Below are 25,564 nucleotides of genomic sequence, written 5' to 3' on the forward strand. Positions count from 1 at the left end.
CATACAGTCAGGAGGGATTTTGGCCCACTCTTCCCTGCAGATCCTCTCCAAGTCAGTGAGGTTTCAAGGCTGATGTTTGGAAACTTGAACATTCAGCTTCCTCCATAGATTTTCCATTGGATTAATGCCTGGAAACTGGCTAAGTACCCCTTGACCTTCATGTGCTTCTTCTTGAGTCACTTCTTTGTTGCCTTAACCACGTGCTTTGGGTCATTGTCATGCTGGAACACCTATCCATGATTAGAGATGGCCCGAACCTCCGATTTTTGGTTCGCGAACCGGGTTAGCAAACTTCCGTGATAGGTTCAGTTCGTGCGAACTTTCATGAACCGCAAATAGACTTCAATGGTGAAGCGAACTTTGAAAAATAGAAACACTCATGCTGGCCACAAAAGTGATGGAAAAGATGTTTCAAGGGGTCTAACATCTGAGTTTTTGCATGGATGAGTGGGATAGGTGCCAAAAGTGCCGCGGATAAATCTGGATTTGACGCAAAGCAGCGTTTTATGGGCAGAAATCAGATTGAATGCTAAATTGCAGGCCTAAAGTGCTTTAAAACATCTTGCATGTGTATACATCAATTAGGGAGTGTAATTAGAGTACTGCTTCACATTGACACACCAAACACACTGTGTAACACACCGCAAACAGCTGTTTGGGTAGTGATGGCCGTGCTGGACTAGTGCGCACCAAGGCGAGAGTGCAGGCCATGGCGGTTTTCAAGCCCATATGGTCGCCGGGCTGTGGTAGCTCAATGATAGAACTGTCCAGCTGATCAAATTTGGTCTGTCCACAATGAAGCAACGACCTTATTATCTTCTTGTATGTAGGTAGGCATAGGTTGGTGCCCCAGTATAGGTAGGTAGGCATAGGTAGGTGTCCCAGTATAGGTAGATAGGCATAGGTAGGTGCCCCAGTAGTTAGCTAGGCATAGGTAGGAGTCCCAGTATAGGTAGGTAAGCATAGGTAGGTGTCCCAGTATAGGTAGATAGGCATAGGTAGGTGCCCCAGTAGTTACCTAGGCATAGGTAGGAGTCCCAGTATAGGTAGGTAGGCATAGGTAGGTGTCCCAGTATAGGTAGATAGGCATAGGTAGGTGTCCCAGTATAGGTAGATAGGCATAGGTAGGTGCCCCAGTAGTTATCTAGGCATAGGTAGGAGAACCAGTATAGGTAGGTAGGCATAGGTAGGTGCCCTAGTATAGGAAGGTAGGTAAGCATAGGTAGAGGTCCCCATATAGGTAAGTAGGTGCCCCAGTAGTTAGGTAGGCATAGGTAGGTGTCCCAGTATAGATAGTTAGACAGGGCCTGGCTGGCACAGTAATAGCAATTACCATAGTCCAGCTGAAACAGATAGGGCTGTATAATGCAGTGTCAGTGGGCAACACACACAAAAAAAACACACCAGGAGAACATTAGCTCTCAAAAGAGCTGTTGAGGGGTGCTATTTTAGCAATAACAATCAGCCAGGAGCAAGCTAACAAACCTACAAGAGCCTAACTAATCTTTCCCTATGAGAGTCTGCCAGCAGCTGTCCCTTCACTAATTAATGCAGGCACACGAGTGAGTGTAATGGCCAGCGCTGCTTGTCTTTTATAAGGGGGGAGTGGCTCCAGGAGAGAGTGTAGCCTAATTGGTTACAATGTGCCTGCTGACTGTGATGTAGAGGGTCAAAGTTGACTCTAATGGCGCACTATGGGGCGAACCGAACTTCCAGAAAATTTCGCCTTACATGGCGAATGCGAACCACCGGAAGTTTGCCTGGAACCGTTCGCCGGCGAACCGTTCGGGCCATCTCTATCCATGATCCATTTTTAATTTCCTGGTTGAGGGAAGGAGGCGCTTACCAAAGATTTGATTGTAAATAGCCCTGTGCATTGTCCTTTTGATTCAGTGAAGTTGTCCTTTCCCCTTAGCAGGAAACACCCCAAGATCATAATATGTCCACCACCATGTTTGACAGTGGCAATGATGCTTGGGGTCAAAAGCAGCATTCCTGCTCCTCCAAACATGGAGATTTGAGCTGATGCCAAAGAGCTCCATTTTTTGTCTCATCAGACTACAACACTTTCACCCAGTTCTCCTCTGAATCATTCTGGTTTGCATGGGAAGATAGGCCTATATGATGTTTTGAGCAGCGGGACCTTGAGGGCTCTGGGTCCTTCACTGCATAGTGTGTTGCTTCTGGTTATGCTTTAAATCAAACAGTAGTTGATAAAATAATTATGAAGGCTGGAGATGATATTTCTACTTAGTCATTATTTTTTGAGACTTTGGATGAGTTTTCATTGTACTGGCCATAATATTTTTAATAGATGTAAATTACAAATATGTTATAATTATGGGGTTTTGAGGATCCTAGGTGATTTGCCTGGGTTTCTGTTCTAGCAGCCCTGCAGAATTAACTTTTGTTTGTCTTATGTTTTAGAAATATATATATATATATATATATATATATATATATATATATATATATATATATATATATAAAAATTTTTTTGGGGGGGGGGTCTTTTCCTTGAAGCATTCATTTTATGTATTTGTATCTAGCAGCTGAGAGCTCACCTTTTTGTGGTACTTTTGGTGTGAAGATACAATTGAGCAATCATTAGGTATAAGAGCATTAGGCATGCCCAGGGTGAAGATTAGAATGGTTTCACTGGTGCTACTTTCTACAGTACTGGTCAGTCCATTACCATATTTCCAAACATTAACTTAGGGCTTGCATTCATAATATGATACATTTTCATAAAAGGCCACTGTTCCGGTTATTTATTTTTAGCATAATTTACTAATGTGACATGTATGTACTGTATACTGAATTTATTCACTGCCTGGTCTGATTTGATGTGCATACATTTACTTAGCGCAAGAAATATGTGAGTTTTTATGTATTAGCATGCAAACTTTAAACCATTTATTTTGAAATTTTAATTTAATTTTAATTTACGTGGCACAAGACACTATATTTTATGTAGAGTGCTGTCTATAAATTCTGGGCACAAAAATAATTATCTTCTAAGGCAAATGTGCTAATGACTTCTACCAAGTTCTGTAATGGAATACATGAGTCATAGTCATTGGTTTTTTAATGCAATTCAAAGTGAGAATTTATTTCTGTGATGAAAGCAGAATATGTATTCTATGTAATTCTATTTCGTTTTTCTGTAAGTAAAATGTGATAGGTTGTTTGGATTGCTAATGCTGTTTTTCAAGCACAAAAAAAAAAAAAATATTTCACATTGCAGTAACCAAATCTGTTAATTATCTTTATAGCCAATGTTCAAAGATGAAAAAATTGTATCAGTTAAAAAGGGTGCCGGAGCTGGCATGTAAAAAGGGTGCCACTATAGTCTTCCATGTTTTTTGCCATGATTATCGACTGTAAGCAGTGAAAAGGGTGGCCATGATTTTATTACGACTATGAAAATATTTGCGGCTGCAAAAGAGGACCTAATTACTTAAAGGAGTTATCAAGGCATTTTAAAAGAAAATAAGTGCTACTAGCAGCGCTGCATAATATGTTGGTGCTTTATAAGTACAATAAATAAATAAATAAATACTTACCCAGGGCTGCCTCCCAGTCCCCAGCGATGACATCAGGCCGACCTGCTGGTCGGCCTGTACTGCACCTGCATGAGCGGCTCTGTCAATCACCGCCGCGTGGACCAGAGCGTACTGCGCAGGCGCAGTAGCTCTGCGCCTGCGCAGTATGCCTCGGTCCACGTGGCGATGATTGACAGCGCCGCTCGCGCAGGCGCAATACAGGCAAACCTCCAGGTTGGCCTGACGTCATCGGCGGGGATCGGGACGCAGCGGTGGCGAACGGCTGACTGCAGAGCTGCGGCAAGGGACATGCTGGGAGCTTGGGGCTGGAGGAAGCCCTGGGTAAGTGCACTTATTTTCTTTTAAAATGCCTTGATAACTCCTTTAAAGACCTTAGTTTTTCTAGTAATTTCTACATTATATGCCTTTTTTTTTTTTGCGGCTACAATGATTTCATTTGTTTACATCTTTGACACTAAATGCAGCTACTATGATCATGCCAAATATTAATTATATTTTTCAAAAATTGCAGCTACAATGATCTCACTGAATACAGCTTATATGTTTGACATAAAATGCAGTAACAACAATCACACTAAATACCTTGTTATATTTTTCAAAAATTGCAGCTACAATTATTTCACAGAACAACGTAGTTAAGGTTAGGCATCACTGTGGGGGGTAAAGGTTAGGGGCTGGGGGATGAGTTTAAGGTTAGACATCACCATGGGGAGGTGAATATTAGGCACCATAAGGGAGTTAAGGTTAGGCATAACCATGGAGGGTTATGGTTAAGGTTAATTTCTAATAGCAGCAACATCCATCACCCTTTTGTAAATTGATTCATGCTCATCGGCTACAAACAGATTCCTTTTTATAAACAAAATCATGTTTATTGGCTACATCTGGATTTCTTTTATAAAAAAAAAAATCACATTTATCGGCTACATCCGGTGCCCTTTTATAAACCAAATCACATGTATTGGCTACATCCAGCTTTTTTACAAAGGAAATCACGTTTATTGGCTACATCTGGCTGTCTTTTCTAAAGTAAATCACGTTTATTGACTGGCTTTCTTTCATTAACAAAATCACATTTCTCGGCTATATCCGGCGCCATACCTTTCCAAGCGCCTATTTTACTTATGCGCAAAAAGATATCCCTGCAGACAAAAAGAAATCAGGTTTTTAGGAGATGTAAAAATAAAATATTTTATTGATGGGCATACTGCAAAAGTAAAAAAAAAACCATACCAATAAAAAAAAAAAAAAAACTATACAGAGGTGGGATTTCACTCTAGGTTATTATTATTATTATTTATTAGATTTATATAGCGCCAACATATTACAAAGCGCTGTACAATAAATAAGGTTACAGACAATGATAACTGGGGTGACAGAACAATACAGGTAATAGACAATAGACACAACAATACAGGTAATAGCAAAAAGATATACAACACAATGCAGACAGTAGTACAATGCCAGATCATACACTGGAGTGGTAGTGGTAATAAGTTCCAAATTCTGAGTAAAGTGCACACAGTCAAGTATGATACACAAGGGGAGAGAGCCCTGCCAAAGGCTTACAATCTAGAGGGTTGCCACATAAAATGTGCAGAAATATGAAATATGCCAATGTATGCAAATTAACCAAAATATAAATACACTTATTTATGTCTAATCACTAGTTGTAATTTGATCTCCCCCATGTCACATGACTGTCTATGGCAGATATGCCCATTTGAAAGCACAGGCTGTAAACAATATGCCTTCTTCCATGAATCCGGAAGTAGAAGCAGTGCAGATTTATTTTAGGGTTTGTAGCTGTAACACAGAAATGTTTTTGTTTGAGGGTAGGTGGACACATAACATAACATGAAAGGCTGTGTTTTATGCCATGTTTCCTTTTATGTTGTATGCGTTTTTTGTGCATTTTTACTGCTTGTTTGGTGCATTTGTGTGTTACCGCAGATGCATTTTTCAAGCGTTTTGCGTGTGTTTTAATGCGTTTGCAGCTCGCATATACAAGACGCATATGCGTTTTGTATGCGTTTTTCTTTTGCATTTTATGCAAATCACTAGGAAGACAACAGGAAGTGGAAATACATCAGAAAACAATTTTTTTTCTTACCAAAATTGCATAGAAAAATTCATTGAAAATGCATACCATTGCGTTTCCATTGACTTTTATTATGTGCGGTTTTCATGCATTTTTGAAGATTATGCAACAAAAATGCACGCATCAAAAACGCATATGCGTTTTTGATATGCGTTTTTTCCTGCGGCCCATAGACTTCCATTAGCGGCAATTGGCAAATACGCAGCATTTTCTGCAATGCTAGCGTTTCTGCTGTGTGCACATAGCTTGAAGGTTATTATGCTGTTGTGCATCTTTTGGAGCAGAGAGGTGATCTGAGTTCAGGTCCACTTTAACAAACAATCCATTCTCTGATAAAGCAGCACATAGCTGTGATATGCATTAGGGGTGGGGGGGTTGTTACTATTCCTACATCACTTGAGCTGCCACCCGTCACATACATTATGCATTAGACACCAGGTTAAGGCTTCTGAACTTATTTTTTTTTTCTTGAATTGTTTAGTCTTGAGGTGGCACCTGGTGCTCTACCTATGCAGGATTGGAGACTGCACTTGTTGACAAGCAATTCCATCCTACATCTTTGGAGGGGCCACTGTGTGAGTTCCCATTCCTGTCATTCACAAGAGTTGACAAGTTGATTTGTGGCATCCGTTGCCAGTCATTGAGGAGAATGACACAAGATGGCTTTTACTGACTCAGGACCACATGAGGAATCTCAAACTGACTTTACATCCAATCATTGCAATTTACATCCTAAACACTTACTTGGACTCGAGCATGTTCCCAATTGCAAAACACATTGGGCTCTATTTACAATGGTAAAACGTATATGCGCAGATAGTGTGCATACATTTTATAAAGCCTTATGCAAACTACCTAATGCACATCACCTTGTGTAACTTGTATTAAACACACATGCATGTTATGCTTTTTGGGTAAGGTGTGTTACACAAGCATGTGCGCGTTGTGTGTAAAATACAAGCTAGGCAAACTATTTTATGTGCATTGCGTAGTTACCCCGTGAGATTAACATGTACTGTCTGTGTGCATACATTTTACTTTTTTTATGAATATGTCTCCATAGCCACCATAGTTTTTTTTTTATCTCTTTTTAAAACTAAATAAAACATTTTGTATATGCTAACAAATCTCCAAAGACTTTATTGAGTGGACCTCTGGTCATTGTGAATACTTGATATCAGCATTCCATCTCAACTAAGGTCAGAGTTAACCTGAACTACTTGCCCATGTATAAATTATAAGAAATAACTTACCACCCACATAATAAGGTGTAAAAGATTTTTCCAGGAAAAATTGATATCTTCTACAATTCTTAGTCCCACAGTCACTGGGTAAACAGCAGCAGACTGGCAAAAAGAAGCTCACATGAGAAACACAATGGTTCTTATAGAAGTCTGTGGTTATTTGCCAATGCTAGATTCTGCTAATAATTGAAGCTGCAGGTGAAAGCTGGAATAAATATATCCTAAACGTGTTGTATGTTTAAACATGTTCAGGCATCGCAATCCCTTTAATATTTTGCTGTGAATGGAGTTTTGTATAAATATGTTTAGTGTAGATTACTTTTATGTATGCCGTCTCATACTCCTTCCTTCATGCTAATTCAATTATTATTATTTGGTTTATTTTAGAATAACAACAACAGCAGCATGTATGATGGACTTAAGAAGATACCCTCTGGACGAGCAGAATTGTACACTTGAAATAGAGAGCTGTACGTATTCATACTTTCAACCTAGTTAGCAGTCATTTTTGGAGTGAAGCATGAAAGTGGCTTTGTGATTTTAAAAGAAAATAAGTGCTACTTACCCTGGGCTTCCTCCAGCCCCAAGCTCCCAGCATGTCCCTCGCCACAGCTCCACCATCAGCCGTTTGCCGCCGCTGCCTCCCGGTCCCCAGCGATGACGTCAGGCGGACCTCCTGGTCGGCCTGTACTGCCCTGCTGCCAATCACCGCCATGTGGGTCGGAGCGTACTACGCAGGAGCAGTAGTTCTGCACCTGCGCAGTACGCTCCAGTCCACGTGGCAGTGACCCCTAGGTCAGCCTGACGTGATCACCCGGGACTGGGCCGCAGCGGCAACGAACTCCTGACTGCAGAGCTGCAGCGAGGGACATGCTGGGAGTTTCGGGCTGGAGGAAGCCCAGGGTAAGTAGCACTTATTTTCTTTTAAAATTCCTGATAACTCCTTTAATGGACCAGTGGGGAGCCATGCTGGCAGATTTAAAAATGCCTAATGCCAGGTCTCACTATACACTGATTAAAAAGAGGGTGGGGCAACGAATACTTGGGCATACCCTTGGTGGTAACCAGTTGAGGACCACTGGCTTACACCCCCCTAGTGACCAAGCGCAATGCCCTTCCTCACACCTGAGGAAGGGTGTTGCCCAAAACATGTTGTGTGCTCTGCATGCTCTGTAAACTGTATGACCTGAATACAGATTACCTTTGAAGCAACGTGTGTGACGTCTCCAATTTTTGTTTTCTGTAAAGAGGTAAGCAGGAGTGGTGTACCTGCAGGAGTCCGGCACCAGCTTCCAGGTCTGGAGAATAGTAGGCCTGTCAAAGGTGTGTGAGAAGTGTGAACTATTCACAGCCTCTAGTGACCAGGTGATTTTTCACAATTCAGCACACTGCAGCTTTAACAGTGTGCTGTACAGCCATACAACTTACCACCCAAATGAGTCTGCCCATTAATAAAATAGTCTATTTTTTTACCTAACCCGAGGTCCAATCAGGGCGATCCTCTCTCATAGACATGAGAGGGAATCACGTAGTGAGCCACTCCAGGGGACAGCCAAGTGACAGGGCTGTCCCCAGTAGATGGCTGCAATAGATTGCAGCACTGTACAATAAAAACAAATGGCAGTTTCCTAAAGGGTCATCTGGCTGCACTCTGGTGCCATCTGGTGCTGACCTATTTAAATATTGTTGTTACTTTGCTTGTTAAGGAGTGCATCACCAAGCTAATACTCTTATTATTATCTGTGCAGTATATTGTACTTGTATTTGGTATAAATCAGTAGACAGAGCCCAGTGGCCATAGGCTCTGAATTCCCTAGGGAATACTAGACTGCATGGATGACATGGGGTACTTAGAAGGTGGAGAGATTTAAATGTTTTTAAATGTATTTTGTCATTTTAAATTTCAAAAGTTTTGCCAACTGACACTAGAAAATTATCTATTTTCTTAAAATTCACTTTAACCCCCTCCCAACCACCCATCAGTTGGCGTCAGGTCCTGTAGCTGTAGCTTAGCGGGGAACACTCATGCATTTCCATTTGAGTGACAGAGTTCTGCTCCGCGATCGCGTCTGGCAGGCTTTTGGACAGTGAAACAGCTGATTTGTTTTCTTTGTATGGCGCTGCAATCTAGCGCAGCACTGTACTGGGGACAGCCCTGATCTCTGGGGGAGGGAGGGTCTCAAGGATAAAAAAAATAAAAAATGTATTTTAAAAAATAACAATTAAATTAATTTAAAAAAAACCCTGCAGCAGCAATCAGATTCCACCAACAGAAAGCTCTGTTGGTGGGCAGAAAAGGATGGCACATTTGTGTGCTAAGTTGTATGGCCGTGCAGAAAACTGTTAAAGAGACACTGAAGCGAAAAAAAAATGATGATATTATGATTTGTATGTGTAGTACAGCTAAGAAAAAAAAATTAAGATCAGATACATCAGTCTAATTGTTTCCAGTACAGGAAGAGTTGAGAAACTCCAGTTGTTATCTCTATGCAAAAAAGCTATTAAGCTCTCCGACTAACTTAGTCGTGGAGAGGGCTGTTATCTGACTTTTATTATCTCAACTGTAATTGAACTGTTTACTTTTTCTCTGCTAGAGGAGAGGTCATTACTTCACAGACTGCTCTGAAAGACTCATTTTGAATGCTGAGTGTTGTGTAATCTGCACATATTATAGAGTGATGTAATGTTAGAAAAAACACTATATACCTGAAAATACACTATATAAATAGAAAATACACTATATACCTGAAAATAAAAATATGAGAATCTTCTAGTAATTATTCATAGTACACAACCAATTCATTATATCATATATTTTTTTCCGCTTCAGTGTCTCTTTAAAGCTGCAGTGTGCTGAAATGTAAAAAATGGCCTGGTCACTAGTGGGGCTGTAAGCCTGTGGTCCTTAAGTGGTTAAAACATGTGCTTTCCCACCAAAACGAAACTAAACTACATTAAACCTCCTGACCTGGCTAACAAATGTGATGGTTATAGTAAGTTTTAAGTTTTTGTACTTAAACTTAAGTTAAAAAAGAGATGAGTTTTACAAACACTGCATTTTTGGGCACAAAGTTTGCATTGGTCATTTTAACTAAAACTAGAAACATTTGCAAGCATGCTGGAAAGTGTAGCTACTTCTCACTCCATCTTGCATTGTTACTTCTCCCCGGCAGCATCTGAACCGGCAGCTAGAGCTGCAGACTCACTGCAATCATATGACAGTGAGCCTGAAACTCTAGCAACAAGTTGCAAAAAGCTGCCAGGGGGATTCAAGGATGCATGCTGGAGTGAGGAGAGGTAGCTATGCTTCCACCAGCATGCCCCAATGTAACGTGCACTCTGCATTGGAGACTAGAGTGCTACACTGGGATGTCAGTTTATCAGCAGGTAACAGCAATTTGCCTATTTTTTAGGCCAAATGTGGGGGGTGGCTTGTCCACGGTTATATGCAGTACATAAGCCTTTGGATCAAATAATGTAAGTACAATTTACAAGTTGCATGGGAGTCTTCCATTTTCAAAAAATAATATGCAATCTATTATTGTATAATACCAAGTACTCTAAGGGGACAAATTATAAAGATTCAGGTATCGGTGAAAACAGGCTTGTTCTTCAGCACCTTCCACCAATCAACACAATCACTTCTTTAAGAGGAAAATAGTTCTCGTTTATTATACTTGACCCATATAGGGTGACTGCACTGCTTACAATGGAGCACTCCTGACATACATACACACACAGGTGTGCTCCCATCAAATAATTTTGTTATATTTATTACATTCAGTACTAATTACTCAACATCAAGATCTGCTCTAGTGGGGTCTTTGGGTGTCCCTACCTAATCTCCCAAAACTATGGTTAGGGCTTATTTGTCAGTATACAAGAAGCTTCTAAAGCCATGTTCAAAGTGGGCACTGTGTTGCGTTCCGTGTGACAGCAGGAACGCAAAATATCAGGGCAGTGGCGCCACACGTTATGATCACATTGTGTCAGGTACAGTGAAGCATACAGTCAAAGAAGCTTCAGGGCTATTTCACATTGAGGCGGTTTACCGTACCCCACCGTAGTCTAATTTAAGTCTAGTCTATGGGGGAGTTCACACTCCCTACATTGCGGTATGCTATATGCACTAACGCACTTCCAAACGTACGTTACCGTGCAGCTCCTGCGGCGATCTGCATCGGAACAGAAGTCATGTAAGTCTATGGTAACATATGTGTTGTTTAGAAACCTGCTGCAGATTTCAGCATCGCACATGCGCGGAAGCATATTTTAACAGTACGCTTCCACGGACGTCATCAATTACCCAACATGAAGTGAGCATCAGTTCTTGCTTGGCCGGATGCCAGACGGGGATTACAGTGTACTAACATGGCTATCCCCATAGGCCTGTTTTTGGCAGTGCACCGCACCGCCAATCTGCAGTGTGAAGTCGGCCTCACCCTTACAGTCAGCATGCACATTTAGTAGTAACTCAGTGCATGCTGTGCATTACTGTGCTGCAATGTATTATGCCGCAACACAACCACTGCACTGTGAACGTCACATAGTTGGTGAATTGCAGTGCGATTAGCCGCATTACAAAGCGGCCTTTACATTGCAACGCACTATTTTGAACATAGCACAAGCGTTTTGTGCCTGAATTAGAGAGAGATCTGTCGGCTGTCCATACAACAGAGGCTGATTCCCGATCAGTTTCATGCTGAAATTGATCTGGAATTGGCCTTGTGACAGCACATCCAACCACCTCGCCGACACTTTCCCCCAATGTTAAGTGCCCCCCGGGGCCCAGTGCACATACATTATCTCTCCGCTTGTACCCCGCTGGCTTCTGGGTGCACTCTGTTCTTCATACTTGCGTGCCACATGCTTGCCTAGTAACGTGGCCGCGTGTAAGACATCTGATGTCATACGTGCGCCCTTCCTAGGAAACCACGTGGGGCACATCTGTATGTAGAGCAGGGACAAGTGGAGTAGGCGGACATGTAATGGATAACATGCACTGGACACCAGGGGACACACTTAACATTAGGGGGGACAGTGGCAGGGGTTGCATTCGTTGATGTACCAAAATTGCACACCGTTACCGCCACGCACCCGATCGGGCAAGTTGGCCCAACATCTTGCAGCATGCGTGATTAGCTTATGCTACCAACTTCATTGGTAGCATTGTTGGTCGGGCATGCACTTGGCAGCACCAATTTTATTTCATTTATAATAATCAAATCGTATAGTCGATCAGCTGCCAAGTCGCCTGATGGCTACCTTAAATGTCATGCCTTGTATGAACTGTTCTCCTCCATTGGCTGATCTATATTACCATTTTTTTCTAGAAAACAAAAAGCAATACAAAAGCACTTGAGCATTAACTGCTTGAAATTACTAGACAGGGAGTCATCCGTGATTGAAAATATCGCTGTCGTCTTCATTTTTAATATTCTTTGCTAATCTCCTGAAAGGCTTGCACAATCAATGCTAATAAAATCTCTTTTTCATAAAACAGCTTTTAATTTAGGTTTACCAGTCCTCTAAATTACATTGAAATAAATGAATATTGCCATTTGTTAAAGATGGTAGGATAGAAACATTCATTATTATGCATTATTATTTTAAAAAGAACACCAATAATTGGGCATGAAAGTGTACATTTTCTCTTTCCAGCTTGATTAGCAATTACTTGGTTACAAAACTACAGTTACATTTTTAATCATATTCCAAACAAATTAAAAAAAAACATTGAGAAGCAATTTACCTCCAGTGTACTAACTGGAGTAGGAATTGCTTGTCACTGCTAACTTCTGTTCCTCCTTTTTAGTCCAACATGACTCCTCTTTGGGCTCTAGCACTGACTTGTCGCTGATTGCACAGTGGATGTTCTCTATAGCTATAGGCAAACTTTTACAGTTTAACTGAATGAAAGCATTGTGCAATGTATCAAGTTCATTCATGGTACGCAAGGCCAGTGACTAGTTTGCATGCGTTGTCTGGGCAGAGTGCATCCTTGACCGCATGCCCACAGCTGGGAGTGCTCTGTGCATGCACACTACATCACAACTTCCTAGTGTGCATGCACAGAGCAATCGCGGGAACGCGGTCAAGGATGCACTCCATTGGGATAGCACCTGCTCACTAGTCACCGACCTTGCCATCCAGTAATTTTGTGGGACCTTTAAAGAGAATGGATGGAGAGAGAAGAGAATGGGTGTTGAGGACCACTTCCTGCACATGCCTGCTCCCCCTGTTTTTAAAATTTGTGCATGCTAATGTATCCTTTAAAGGTATTTATTCCAAAAGCAGGATGTATATAAACTAGGTTCATGCTGCACAATTCTTGTCATTTTTATTAAAAATGATAATTCCATTTTCAATCCCCAGCAAGATAATAATCTCTAATACTGTTAGTAACCTCAAATTTCTACTTTTTACAACCATGGTAACAACTGGTTGGGTACAGATCATGCAGAAACTTCCACCCATCTGCATAATTGCATAGCTATTATTGCTTTATTTTTCCAGCTGCAACCCATTGAATGATGGAAACTATGGCTCTCCTCTTTACCTGTTTCTCTTAGAAACAGCACTGTGCAATCTCAAATACAGTTGATTTTTATAATTGAAAGTACAATTACCTATAAAAGGCTAGCTTTAAAAAAAAGAAAATGTTTTTATATTAAAAAAATCACAAGACATCTGCCTGTTCAGTGAAGCTTGAGCAAAGTTTGGAAAAATACAAGAGCCCGCAGCACACCTTGATGAGGTAAAATCAAGATACTTTATTGGCACAACCAAGAAGACAGATAGGACAACTGACATGTTTCAGACACAATAGCTATGACTAAAGACTTTGTGTCTGAAATGCGGCTGCCTTATCTGTCTTCTTGGATGTGCCAATAAAGTATCTGGATTTTACTTCATCACGGTGTGCTGCGAGTTCTTGTACTTTTCCTGTGTTTTTGCCCTGTGGAGGGATTGACAGGTATGTGAGGGAATTGCGAGCGGTCTGTCTATTTGTCCTTTCAGTAAAGTTTTAAGTAATTATATAGTTATACTAAACACTATCTTGAAGCTATGCAAGCAGCTCAAAGTACAATGACATAAAAGGCATTAAATCCTAGAACTCTACCACCTGTATATTTAAAGGTATTCACAAGTGTGGCAGCAATTAGGTATTTTGGACATATGTAACTTTCCTGTGTATCTTAACTACCATGAGTAGATACCAGCATAGCATAAGAAAACTGCAACAAGTTTACTCTTTATAATCTACAGCATTAGTAAAAGAACTAAGACTAATGCTAATAAAGACACTTAAACAGGTAGTTCCCAGTTAACGCATGAGATAGGGACTGTAGGTTTGTCCTTAACCTGAATCTGTCACTGTGCCATCTCTGTCCCCTGTACCCCCTGTGCCTCCAGTGTCCCCCTTTGTGTCACCTCTGTTCCCCTGTGCCTTCAGTGTTCCCCTCTGTTCCACCCCCCCCCCCCCACACACACACACGCTTAGTCACCTCTGCCCCCCTGTGCCCTCAGTGTACAGCAGAAAAATGTCATTTTACCTGTTTAAAAAAAACAGTTTTTTAATTTACTCAGAAGCTACAAAGTCCTTTACATAAAAAAAAATGTTGACTTCAACTTGTTCACATTTCTGATTGTTCATATAGGTGATTAGTTTGTAAGTTGGGTGTTCATAAGTTGGGCACAACCTGTATATACATTTTTTTTTATTAAATTTACTTTTGTTTAGCTGCCATTTTTAAGATACACATAGACATAAAGGGATTGACTCAGCAATATTTCAGCTACCTGCACGTCCTCCTGCTTATATTAGTTCAGATCAGGGCATGCCTGATTTTGAAAATAAATGTGAAGTTTGCCTTACTTCTGACTGAGGAGTTGACTCATAATAATAAAGCACTGATCACAATATCTTGTGGCTGGTTTAGAGTATTTTCTCATTGACAACAGTTTGAGAAGCTTTTCATGAACTAAATATGGTCAACCTTCTGGACAGACATATAAAATAGTCTGCCTCCTTCTATCTAAAGCTATAACAGCTTGATAGGAGGTCTTAAAAAATGGAGATTAAGCACACACCCATTACCAGCTTACTGTAGCCATCAGTAGTGGTGGTGGTGGGGGAGGAGGGGCGGTGGTGCTTGAAAAGGAGGGGGAGCATAACTTGCTTCTCCATTCTCTGTTGGTGGGCCTGCTGGGAACCCTAGAAACAAAGGGAATCTACAACAGTGTGACTCATCTCTTAAAATGTTTGATCCTAAATGCAACCCGAAATATGAGAATTAAAGATTTTAACAGTAGACCAATGCTGTAAAATGTACCTTTCTAAAGATATTAAAATAGTTTTATTATACTAGATTATACAAAAAAATATACATGCCTTCAAAAATTTGTCAACTAAAAATCCATAATTCACAGCTCTGTATACATAGACATTTTGCCTGGTGTGCATTTCACAATTCCCCAACTACTCCAACAGAAGCTGCCATGTACATTAGTCAGTTGTGTAGTGATCACTACACTATTGAAGTATGGGTACCTTTAGGATAGGAACTAGTTATTAACAACAACATATAAAAAACAGCTGGATACCTAATAGTAAAATAATCCCTGGGAAAGTACCAAGTACAGTGTGCTGTTTGGTTACAAATGGGCACTCTATATGTACTATTTTAAGATCACTATTACAGCTTGTTGTCTAGCCTTGCTAGCTGAATACCACAAAAGTTCAGAGCAATACAGGTAATATCACAATTACTATATACCCCTAGGGTCATTAATAAGCCATACCAAATTACACAAAGAAACCCCATTAGGGCTCACTAATAAATAAGTGAATAACCACAATAAGATACACAATTATTTTAATAAATTGATTTTTTTAATAAATCTGAAGATAACCAGAGCATTGTAATTGCAAATATAATAGAATTATCTCTAAATACAATAGATAGCTGAGATCTACCACGTAATCATTGTTAACAGGGCAAAATTCTTACAGTCCATTTAAAGTAAAGTGGATATTTTTAGTAGCAATAACCCCTTAGTAAGGGATAGTCTTATGTAATGCACTTGTTTATGGGTTTGATTTGGCAAAAAAAAAACGTATCTAAAGAAATATTTTTTTTCCCTCATATTATCTATAAATAACTTTTCAGCACTTTTCAGCAGGGCAAAACACTAGAAATTAGTTTTTCCTGATTACTTGTCTTTTTTTTATCACTGTGACTTGTTGGATGCTTAAAAAGCTTTATATGAATAAGGTAGTAAGGTGATTCATGAAAAAAGTTTGGCGAATCAATTCAGATGTATCCTGTAGTGCCTTTAGAGTGGGATTCTTGCAAATAATATCACCAAAATGTGTTTGTGTATGTATGTATATGTGTGTGTGTGTGTGTGTGTGTGTGGAGGGGGGGGGGGGGGGTAATGTGTCTGTCAGCACTTTCAGAGAGTATACTGTACAAATAGCTCCCATAAAATATACTTCCTATGAATATATCCACAGTTTACTGGATAATCATGTCACCAAACGTTGTTCTAGCAAATAATAAAGTTTGTTATGGGATGAAATGTTTTTATCTTGCAGATGGTTACACAACAGACGACATTGAGTTTTACTGGAGGGGAGGAGATAAGGCTGTAACTGGGGTTGAGAGGATTGAACTCCCTCAGTTTTCCATAATGGATCACAAGTTGGTGTCCAAAAATGTTGTATTTGCAACAGGTACGTTTTGCAATGTTGTATTACTTTTCTCTGGCAAATTGAAAACAGATTGGAAAACCTTTATATTTTTGGTAAAACTAGGCAAAACTTTAAGACCATTTTAAATGGAATTTCTGATAATACAGGGAAATAAATATTTGAAATCCATTTGCAAAAAAAGCTGTGACACAGTGTAAAATAAAAATAAGTACATAAGTACATTACAAAATCATGTAAACCCTATATTTCAATGTAATTTTACATAGACAAAATAACATGTTGGAACTTACATATTTCATTGTTTTGTTTTGTTTGTTGTTAGGTTGCACCTAAGTTTAAAGGGTAAAAAATCAGGAAATAAAAAAAAAAAATTAAACCTAGGTGCGTCTATGGTACAGGGGCGTCTTATGGACCTTTTACCTATCTAAGCTACACTGCCCAGCTACACTACACTAATCCCTGCTGCGCCCACCGGTTAGACTGCACTACAGTACACTAATCCCTGTTGCCCTACCAACTGAGCTACACAGCAATACACACTACACTTAACTACACTACACTGACTAAAACTATACTGTACTAACTACAATGCAATAAACTACACTTAACTAACACAACACTGCACAAAAACTACAGCACACTAGTTCCATTAGGTCGAATCAGGTAAAAAGGGTGCAGTAGCCCTGATGGAAAAAAAAGGGGCTGCAATAGGCGCCGATGATAAAAACTGCAATTAATTGTAGAAAACTGACATTTGTGCATGGGGAGATTGCTATCAGGCGCCGAAACTTACAATTTTTGCCACACCCAAAGATGCCCGATAGAATTGCAGGCACCGGAGGTTTGCAGAAATGCAAATTGCGACATTACATACTGCAGTGGACCCAGAAAGCTATGCAATGCCGCAATTTGCATTTCTGCAAACTCCCGGGGCCCAAGATTCTATTGGGCACCTCCAGGTTTGGATAATTGCAGTGCTTGCAGGTAATTGGGTAATCCCAGGGCCCAAATTTAACATCTTAGCCGCATTTGCAGCTTTGTGTTGGGGGGAGTAGGTTTAGAAGGGGGGGTTAAGTACCACCGGGGGGGAGGTCTTAGGCTCCAGGGTTAGGCAGGCACCACCTGGAGGGTCATAGGGTGAGGCACCACCTGGGGGGTCTTAGGCTTAGGAACCACCAGGGGAGGGTTCTGTGTGAGAGTAGGGTTAGTTTTAGCTATAATAAAATATTGGTAAACATTAACAATATTTTACTATGGAATCTAGCACTAGAATATCACTAATTGTAGCAATATTCTACTACCAGCAATCCCCATGCGCCCTCTTTTATAGGTGCCTTTATTTCATGTACGCCTGTTAGGTACCAGATCATTTTGGCACAGCATAGGAGGACTCAGCAGGACTTTCATGATAATGATCACAATGATTAGGAATATGAAGATCAGGTCTGTTAAGGGTCAAAGCATAACATGTGATGTATATGAGGCAACAGGGCAGTTTGAAGGCTAAAATGCACCCAGGGCGAGGTTGTAAAAATTGTGCCCCGCCCTCCTGCTGTGGAGCCAGGTATAGGTGCCCGCAGTATAGGTTAGCCAGGTCTAGTTGCACTCAGTATAGGTAGCCAGCTATAGGTCCCACCAGTATAGGTACCCAGGCATAGGTGCCCCAGTATAATTGCCCCCAGTATAGGTTAGCCAGGTAGGTGCCTCCAGTATAGGTAGCCAGAACAGTTGCCGCCAGCATAGGTTAGATAGGTAGGTGCCCCCAGTATAGGTTAGTTAGGTAGGTGCCTCCAATATAAGTAGCCAGTATAGTTGCCACCAGTATAGGTTAGATAGGTAGATGCCCCCAGTATAGGCTAGATAGGTAGGTGCCCCCAGTATAGGCTAGATAGGTAGGTGCCCCAAGTACAGGATAGATAGGTAGCTGCCCCCAGTATAGGTTAGAGAGGTTGGCGCCCCCAGTATAGGTTAGCTAGGTAGGTGCCCGCAGTATACGTTAGATAGGTAGGTGCCCCTAGTATAGGTTAGATAGGTAGGCGCCCCCAGTATAAGTTGGATAGGTAGGTGTACCAAGGATAAGCTAGATAGGTAGGAGCCCCCAGTACAGGTTAGATAGGTAGGTGCCCCCAGTATAGGCTAGATAGGTAGGAGCTCCCAGTACAGGTTAGATAGTTAGGTGCCCCCAGTATAGGATAGATAGGTAGGTGGCCCCAGTATAGGTTAGATAGGTAGCTGCCCCAATATAGGTTACATAGGTAGGTGCCCCTAGTATAGGTTAGATAGGTAACTGCCCAGTATAGGTTAGATAGGTAGGTGCCCCTAGTATAGGCTAGATAGGTAGGAGCTCCCAGTACAGGTTAGATAGGTAGATGCCCCCAGTATAGGTTAGATAGGTAGCTGCCTCCAGTATATGGTAGGTCGGTAGGTAGCTGCACCCAGTATATGGTAAGTAGGTAGGTAGGTTGGTGCCCCCCCCCCCATAATGGAGGGGGAGCCGCAGCTGTGGGGAGGGCGGCCCGACCTTTCACTCCCTTCCTCTCCCAGGCCGACCTCCGTGCTGCCCCCTCCAATGCAGAGTGATTGTAGCAGGAAGCGCTGTTTGTATACAACTCACCTGCCTGCGTTCCAATTGCTGGTCACTAACCACTGGTCTCCTCCTCTGCCTATATACACACGCTGTTTCCTGTTTAGCAGGAAGCAGCGTGTGTATCAGCAGCTAGGCAGAGGAGGAGACCAGCGGCTAGTGACCGGCGACTGGAACGCAGGCAGGTGAGTTGTATACAAGCAGCGCTTCCTGCTACAATCACTCTGCATCGGAGGGGAGAGCACGGAGGATGGCCCGGGAGAGGAAGGGAGGGAGAGGTCGGGCTGCCCTCCCCGCGGCTGCGGCCCCCCCCCCCCCCCTCCATCACAGCGCCCTCCCATCTCTCAGTGCTCAGGGCGGCCGCACAGTCCACACGGCCCTAGAAACGGGCCTGTGCAGCAATACAGGAATCCCATAATGATTTATCCAGACAGTAATAGCATTTTAATGAACATATCTCTGTGGATAAAACTTCAACTTTACATGGAAAGATAGGCAAACCAACAAACTTCTTAAACTGTATGCCAAATCATTTAAGGGGAATGATGAAGTCTATAGAAATTCTATCCTTTTGGACACTTTGAGCACAAGGAGCAACACAGTCATATTGCATGTAAATCAACTATTGGAGAAACTAAGGAGGATCCCTAACAAACTTTGCATGTTTGATTTCTTCAAATCCAGCAATCCAATGAAATGTATTAAAATGTTAAATCCGTGCACAAGCAAAACAATTTCATATACACAGTCCTGTGGAATTATTACAAAACTGTGTACACTGTAGAGACCAAGCAATCCCTGAGTATGTATACTGTATGACCACACAAAGGAGGTTGAATTCTGCAAGCCAAAACACTGAAGTCTTCTCCAAGACAAAGACACAACGTTGAGGACAGTGAGGTGCACATTTTGGACAGAGAAGTAAATTTGTTTCAAAGAAAGAAGTCAGTTTTGTCAGCCTACAAGAACAATTGCTAAACACAGGGATTGGAGCCTTCAGAATCACTTATTAGCTACAATGATACACCACAGTTTTAATGTCATGGAACAAAATATGCAGGTGATACATAGAAGCATAATAACATATTTTATAATATGCTAATTGATGCATTATTCCATGGGTTGACACATCATGTGAGTAAACATCTGCACTATTCCAGCTATGTGTGAGCATACCTTTACGCCAATTCATGTAAAATGATGTATTGTATATTGAAAAAATGTATTTTTGCACTTGTATACTAATTTTAGCACCGATCTATTACATGTGTAAACAATCATGCAACGGCAATGTGAAAAATTAACAGGCCTTGCATTATAGATGGGGTGAACTAAAATGTTCACAAAAATATAGTGGATTTTGCATTGCAGTGTGGCAATCCGCATTACAACGTGTCTGTTATGCTGCACAACAACACATCATTGTGAATGTAGCCTGAATTGACTGGTCTGTAAAATTCATACATTTTAAAATTCTAACTAGAGTTGGTTCACATGATTTCTGGCTGCTGCTTCTTGAATTAAAATATGTAACTAATTTACACCGAGAGATCATTTTGTACACTGAGAGATACCTAGCTTATACTATGATGGCAGCACCTTCACCTGAAGAAGGACTCCGCCCGAAACATGTAGTGCTATCGTCTGCTTCAGTACACCTTGTTGCTGCATACAGCTCCTGAGTGCCGTGTCTTTTGTTTGCTACTTGTCTATGATGGCAGCACCAATGTTGTCTTAGATTTCTTGTGTACCTATCTGAGGAGTAGGAACCTCTGGCAGCAATGTTTACAGTTTGTTTTGCACCAGTATATAGGAGCACCTGTACTAGACTATCCATTGTTTCTATCTTAGTGTATTTGTACCTAAATTGCTCCCCTCACATGGGTTTCTTACACAGAAAGAAGAAGCTTAGGAGTATCATTTTTATCATCATGTTTTATAATGAAAACATATTTTCAAAAGCAGATGTCAGTTATAACTGGCCACTACAATTTGCACATATTAAAAACAGGATGTTGAATTTCTGCTATAAGGAAGACATCTAAGTGGTCAGATCGTGAGAAATACAGATGTTTTAAAGATAAAAATATCCTTTGGCAGGATTTGTGACTGACTGTGATATCCCAACACACACAGGAGCCCTTTTACTAAATGATATGCAAATAAATATCAACAAACGTTTAAGATATGCGCAGTGAATGGAGTTCCCACTTCCATGAGCTCTGTCTCCTGAGAGATTGCATGAGTCAAAGTGTTTATAAAACCATTTAGACAAGCACCTGGATGCTGACTAATTAATTGACTGTGCATACATTATCACATTCTATTTCCATATACAGTATTTCCAAAGTGAAGGATCTGATGCTTGTAAAAAAAGACATCCACTTCTTTCAAGAGTGCTGACTAGCACAAGCGTGGAACATGCATAGAACTGCAATTTCATGTTCATTAAATGCCAATGCTGAACCACAATCATCTCATAGATTTCTAATTCTTTATAATAAAAAGAATTGGAAGTGATATAATGCCCATCCACCCTGATTGATATCAGCACCTCTGAGCAAGTAAAAACTACTCAGTGGTGAGAGATTCTCATTATGTTCTTTCTAGTGTATGTGTCTATCAGTAAAAGGCAAGTATTTTGCCTCCTCTGGCTCTGCTCCAGTCCAACATGAACACTGTGGCACATCCAGATCTCCTATTGCTTGTCCAATGCTAACCCACTCTGTAACTCTCTCTATTGGCTGCCTATCACACAAAGGATACAAGCCTATGACCAAGTTTGAATCCTGGTTCAAGTAGTCATTGGACAGGGCTCCCTAATGATCCTGGTCTCCTGTGAATCACGCCCCAAGTGTCTGCAGCTCTGGCACTTTGAGCCCACCAGGAGAAAAGCACAATATAAATCTGTGCCTTGTCTTGTCTACCTAACTACACTTGTTTCCAGATACCACCCTGTATGAAATCTCCACTCTACTAATGATATTCTTCTGTCTTCTGTAGTTACCTCTTTTCATTCTTGCTTAAAAGATTTTTCTCACAATTCAGGCTTCTCTGAAACTCCTTTCTACAATCTGTTCTTCACTCACCTACACTTAACATTTTAGGGCTTGTTCACATCACATCACATGTGCATTTGGAAGCGCGTATGATGTGCGACACACAAGAACGGCAGAAGGGCATAGACAGTCCTTCAGCTGTTCACATCAAAGGTACTGCGCAGCACTATGATACGCTTGCGTACTGCTGCATGCGTTCTGCCCCCAAGCGCAGAGCTGACCCATTCACTGTAATGAATGGGATCAGCAGCGCAGCGGGTAGCAGCACAGATGGCGTGCGATCAGACGCATTGCATTCTGATTGCACGGCCATCTGCGCTACATAGATGTGAACGAGGCCTAAAGGTGCAACCTGAATTCAGACAAGCATGTAACCTCACCTAAGACACTTTAACTGGCCACTGACTATCACACTACCACCTTTGTACACAGCTTCCCCATACTAATTGTTATACTCTTTAACCTCTTAGACTGTAACCTCAAATGGGTAGGGTTCTCTTTCCCTTTTGGTGTTATTACTGCTGTGTAAAGTAGTTATGTATGTTCCACCTTCATTGCTGACATGTTCAGTTGTTTTTTACCTGTAACCCATTGCTTCATACCTGTACCTGTAATGATCTGCTCAGCTGTCTGCACAGGCAGACAGCTTTTTGACCATTCTTTAGGTCTGAGTGTTGCAGGTCTCTGCTAGTGTTGGGCGAACAGTGTTCGCCACTGTTCGGGTTCTGCAGAACATCACCCTGTTCGGGTGATGTTCGAGTTCGACCGAACACCTAATGGTGTTCGGCCAAACCGTTCGGCCATATGGCCGAACTGCGAGCGCATGGCCGAACGGTCCCCCGAACATTTGGCTAGCGCTGTGATTGGCCGAACGGGTCACGTGGTTCGGCCCGAACGCGCTCTGATTGGCCGAACGGGTCACGTGGGTCGGGTAAATAAATACCCGATCCGCGTCATTTCCCCGTCATTTGTCTGTGGGATTAGCTTTGGGTAGGCAGGCAGGTTAGATAGAGTCTCTCTCGCTCTCCAGCCAGGCTAGCCAGGGTCCCCCCCCCAGTCAGTGTGTGTGCTGCTGCGTTCAGTAGTACACCGGCGCTCAGTCACCCCATTACTATTTAGCATTCTGTACTCTGCCAATCAGTGTATATATAGCTGGGATCTGTAGTACACCAACGCTCAGTCACCCCATTGCTATTTAGCATTCTGTACTCTGCCAATCAGTGTATATATAGCTGGGATCTGTAGTGCACCAACGCTCAGTCACTCCATTACTATATAAAGCATTGTGTACGCTGCCAATCAGTGTATATATATTACTGGGATCTGTAGTGCACCAATGCTCAGTCACTCCATTACTATATAAAGCATTGTGTACGCTGCCAATCAGTGTATATATATTACTGGGATCTGTAGTGCACCAACGCTCAGTCACTCCATTACTATATAAAGCATTGTGTACGCTGCCAATCAGTGTATATATATTACTGGGATCTGTAGTGCACCAACGCTCAGTCACTCCATTACTATATAAAGCATTGTGTACGCTGTCAATCAGTGTATATATATATAGCTGGGATCTGTAGTGCACCAACGCTCAGTCACTCCATTACTATATAAAGCATTGTGTACGCTGCCAATCAGTGTATATATATTACTGGGATCTGTAGTGCACCAACGCTCAGTCACTCCATTACTATATAAAGCATTGTGTACGCTGCCAATCAGTGTATATATATTACTGGGATCTGTAGTGCACCAACGCTCAGTCACTCCATTACTATATAAAGCATTGTGTACGCTGCCAATCAGTGTATATGTTACGGCCAAAACCAGAAATCGGCCAATTCTAGAATTGGCCGGCCGTTTCTAGAACTGGCCGATTTGACGTCGGCCAAAGTCCAAAATGCTGGGAATTTCTGACATTGGCCGGCCAGTTCTAGAAACGGCCAAAGTCAGTCGGCCAAAGTCCAAAATGCACAAATCCCAGAACATCGCGGGGGTCCGGTCACTATGAATGGCACTCGGAACTTCCTCTCTGCTCTGAAAGATGCACAACAGCATAATAACCTTCACAGGAAAAAAAACGGAAGCAGACAAATTTGTTATCATTCTGCGCTTTAAAATTAGCTGCTCTGCCGTGGCAGTCGAGTGACACAGGGGAGAGATAAAATTACAGTGGTGATTAGTCATGGCTGGGTGCGCTTCTCTGGGCGCTTTGCATGGCTGGGGGCTTTTCTGGGTGCTTTGCATGGCTGGGGGTGCTTTGCATGGCTGGGGGGGCTCCCTGGGCGCTTTGCAGCGTGGGGGGGGGGGAAGTAGGGGGGCTGCGCACTTTGCATGGCTGGGGTGCTTCACTAGGTGCTTTGCATGGCTGGGGGCTTTTCTGGGTGCTTTGCATGGCTGGGGGTGCTTTGCATGGCTGGGGGGGTCTCGCTGGGCGCTTTGCAGCGTGGGGGGGGGGGGGGAAGTAGGGGGGCTGCGCACTGTGCATGGCTGGGGGGGCTTCACTGGGCACTTTGCATTGCTGGGGGTGCTTGCATGGCTGGGGGGGGGGGAGGGCTGCGCACTTTGCATGACTGGGGTGCTTCACTAGGTGCTTTGCATGGCTGGGGGGGTGGCTTCGCTGGGTGCTTTGCATGGCTGGGGGGGGGGGCTGCGCACTTTGCATGGCTGGGGTGCTTCACTAGGTGATTTTCATGGCTGGGGGGCTTCACTGGGAACTTTGCATTGCTGGGGGTGCTTGCATGGCTGGGGGGGGGGGGCTGCGCACTTTGCATCGCTGGGGGGGCTTTACTGGGCACTTGCATTGCTGGGAGGTGCTTTGCATGGCTGGGGGGGGGGGCGCTTTTTGTGTGCTTTGATTGGCTGGGGGGGCGCCTTTAGTGTGCGCTTTGCATGGCCGGGAGAGTTGCCTGCACTACTCACAGACCTCAGATCAGGGCGACCGAAGAGGCGGGGAGAAGCGGAGAGAGGCAGAGCAGCGCGCACGCTACCCGCCCGGACCTGTACACTTCACATGCGGAAGTGCCAAATGACAGGCGCTTCCGCACTGAAGTGTTCACGTCCTGCGGGTGACTTGTGCGCTTTGCCTCTCTCCGCCTCTCCGGTCCGGTCGCCCTGATCTGAGGTTTGATTAGTGCAGGCAGTGGGGGGGAGAACCGAGGGAGCAGGACTTCGGGACTTGGCCGGCCACATACAGCCACAACGAGTTCTGGCCGGCCAAAGTCCGAAATAAGGGTACATTTTGCACATTGGCCGCATCAGCCGGCCACTTCTCGTTTTGACCGGCCAG

The 25,564-nt window shown here is 42.5% G+C and overlaps 1 protein-coding gene across 2 annotated transcripts in view; it reads left to right on the top strand.

Annotated features, from left to right (window-relative positions):
* The window catches only part of GABRB3 (gamma-aminobutyric acid type A receptor subunit beta3), a 666,404-nt gene that overhangs the window by 582,176 nt on the left and 58,664 nt on the right, over positions 1-25,564 (top strand). For both annotated transcript variants that reach the window (XM_068268150.1, XM_068268151.1), the window contains 2 exons: positions 7,299-7,381; positions 16,513-16,650. In XM_068268150.1, the coding sequence (XP_068124251.1) occupies positions 7,299-7,381; positions 16,513-16,650 (221 nt within the window). The remainder of the gene's footprint in view (positions 1-7,298; positions 7,382-16,512; positions 16,651-25,564) is intronic.

This window comes from Hyperolius riggenbachi, chromosome 2 (genome assembly GCF_040937935.1).
Source record: "Hyperolius riggenbachi isolate aHypRig1 chromosome 2, aHypRig1.pri, whole genome shotgun sequence".
NCBI lineage: Eukaryota > Metazoa > Chordata > Amphibia > Anura > Hyperoliidae > Hyperolius > Hyperolius riggenbachi.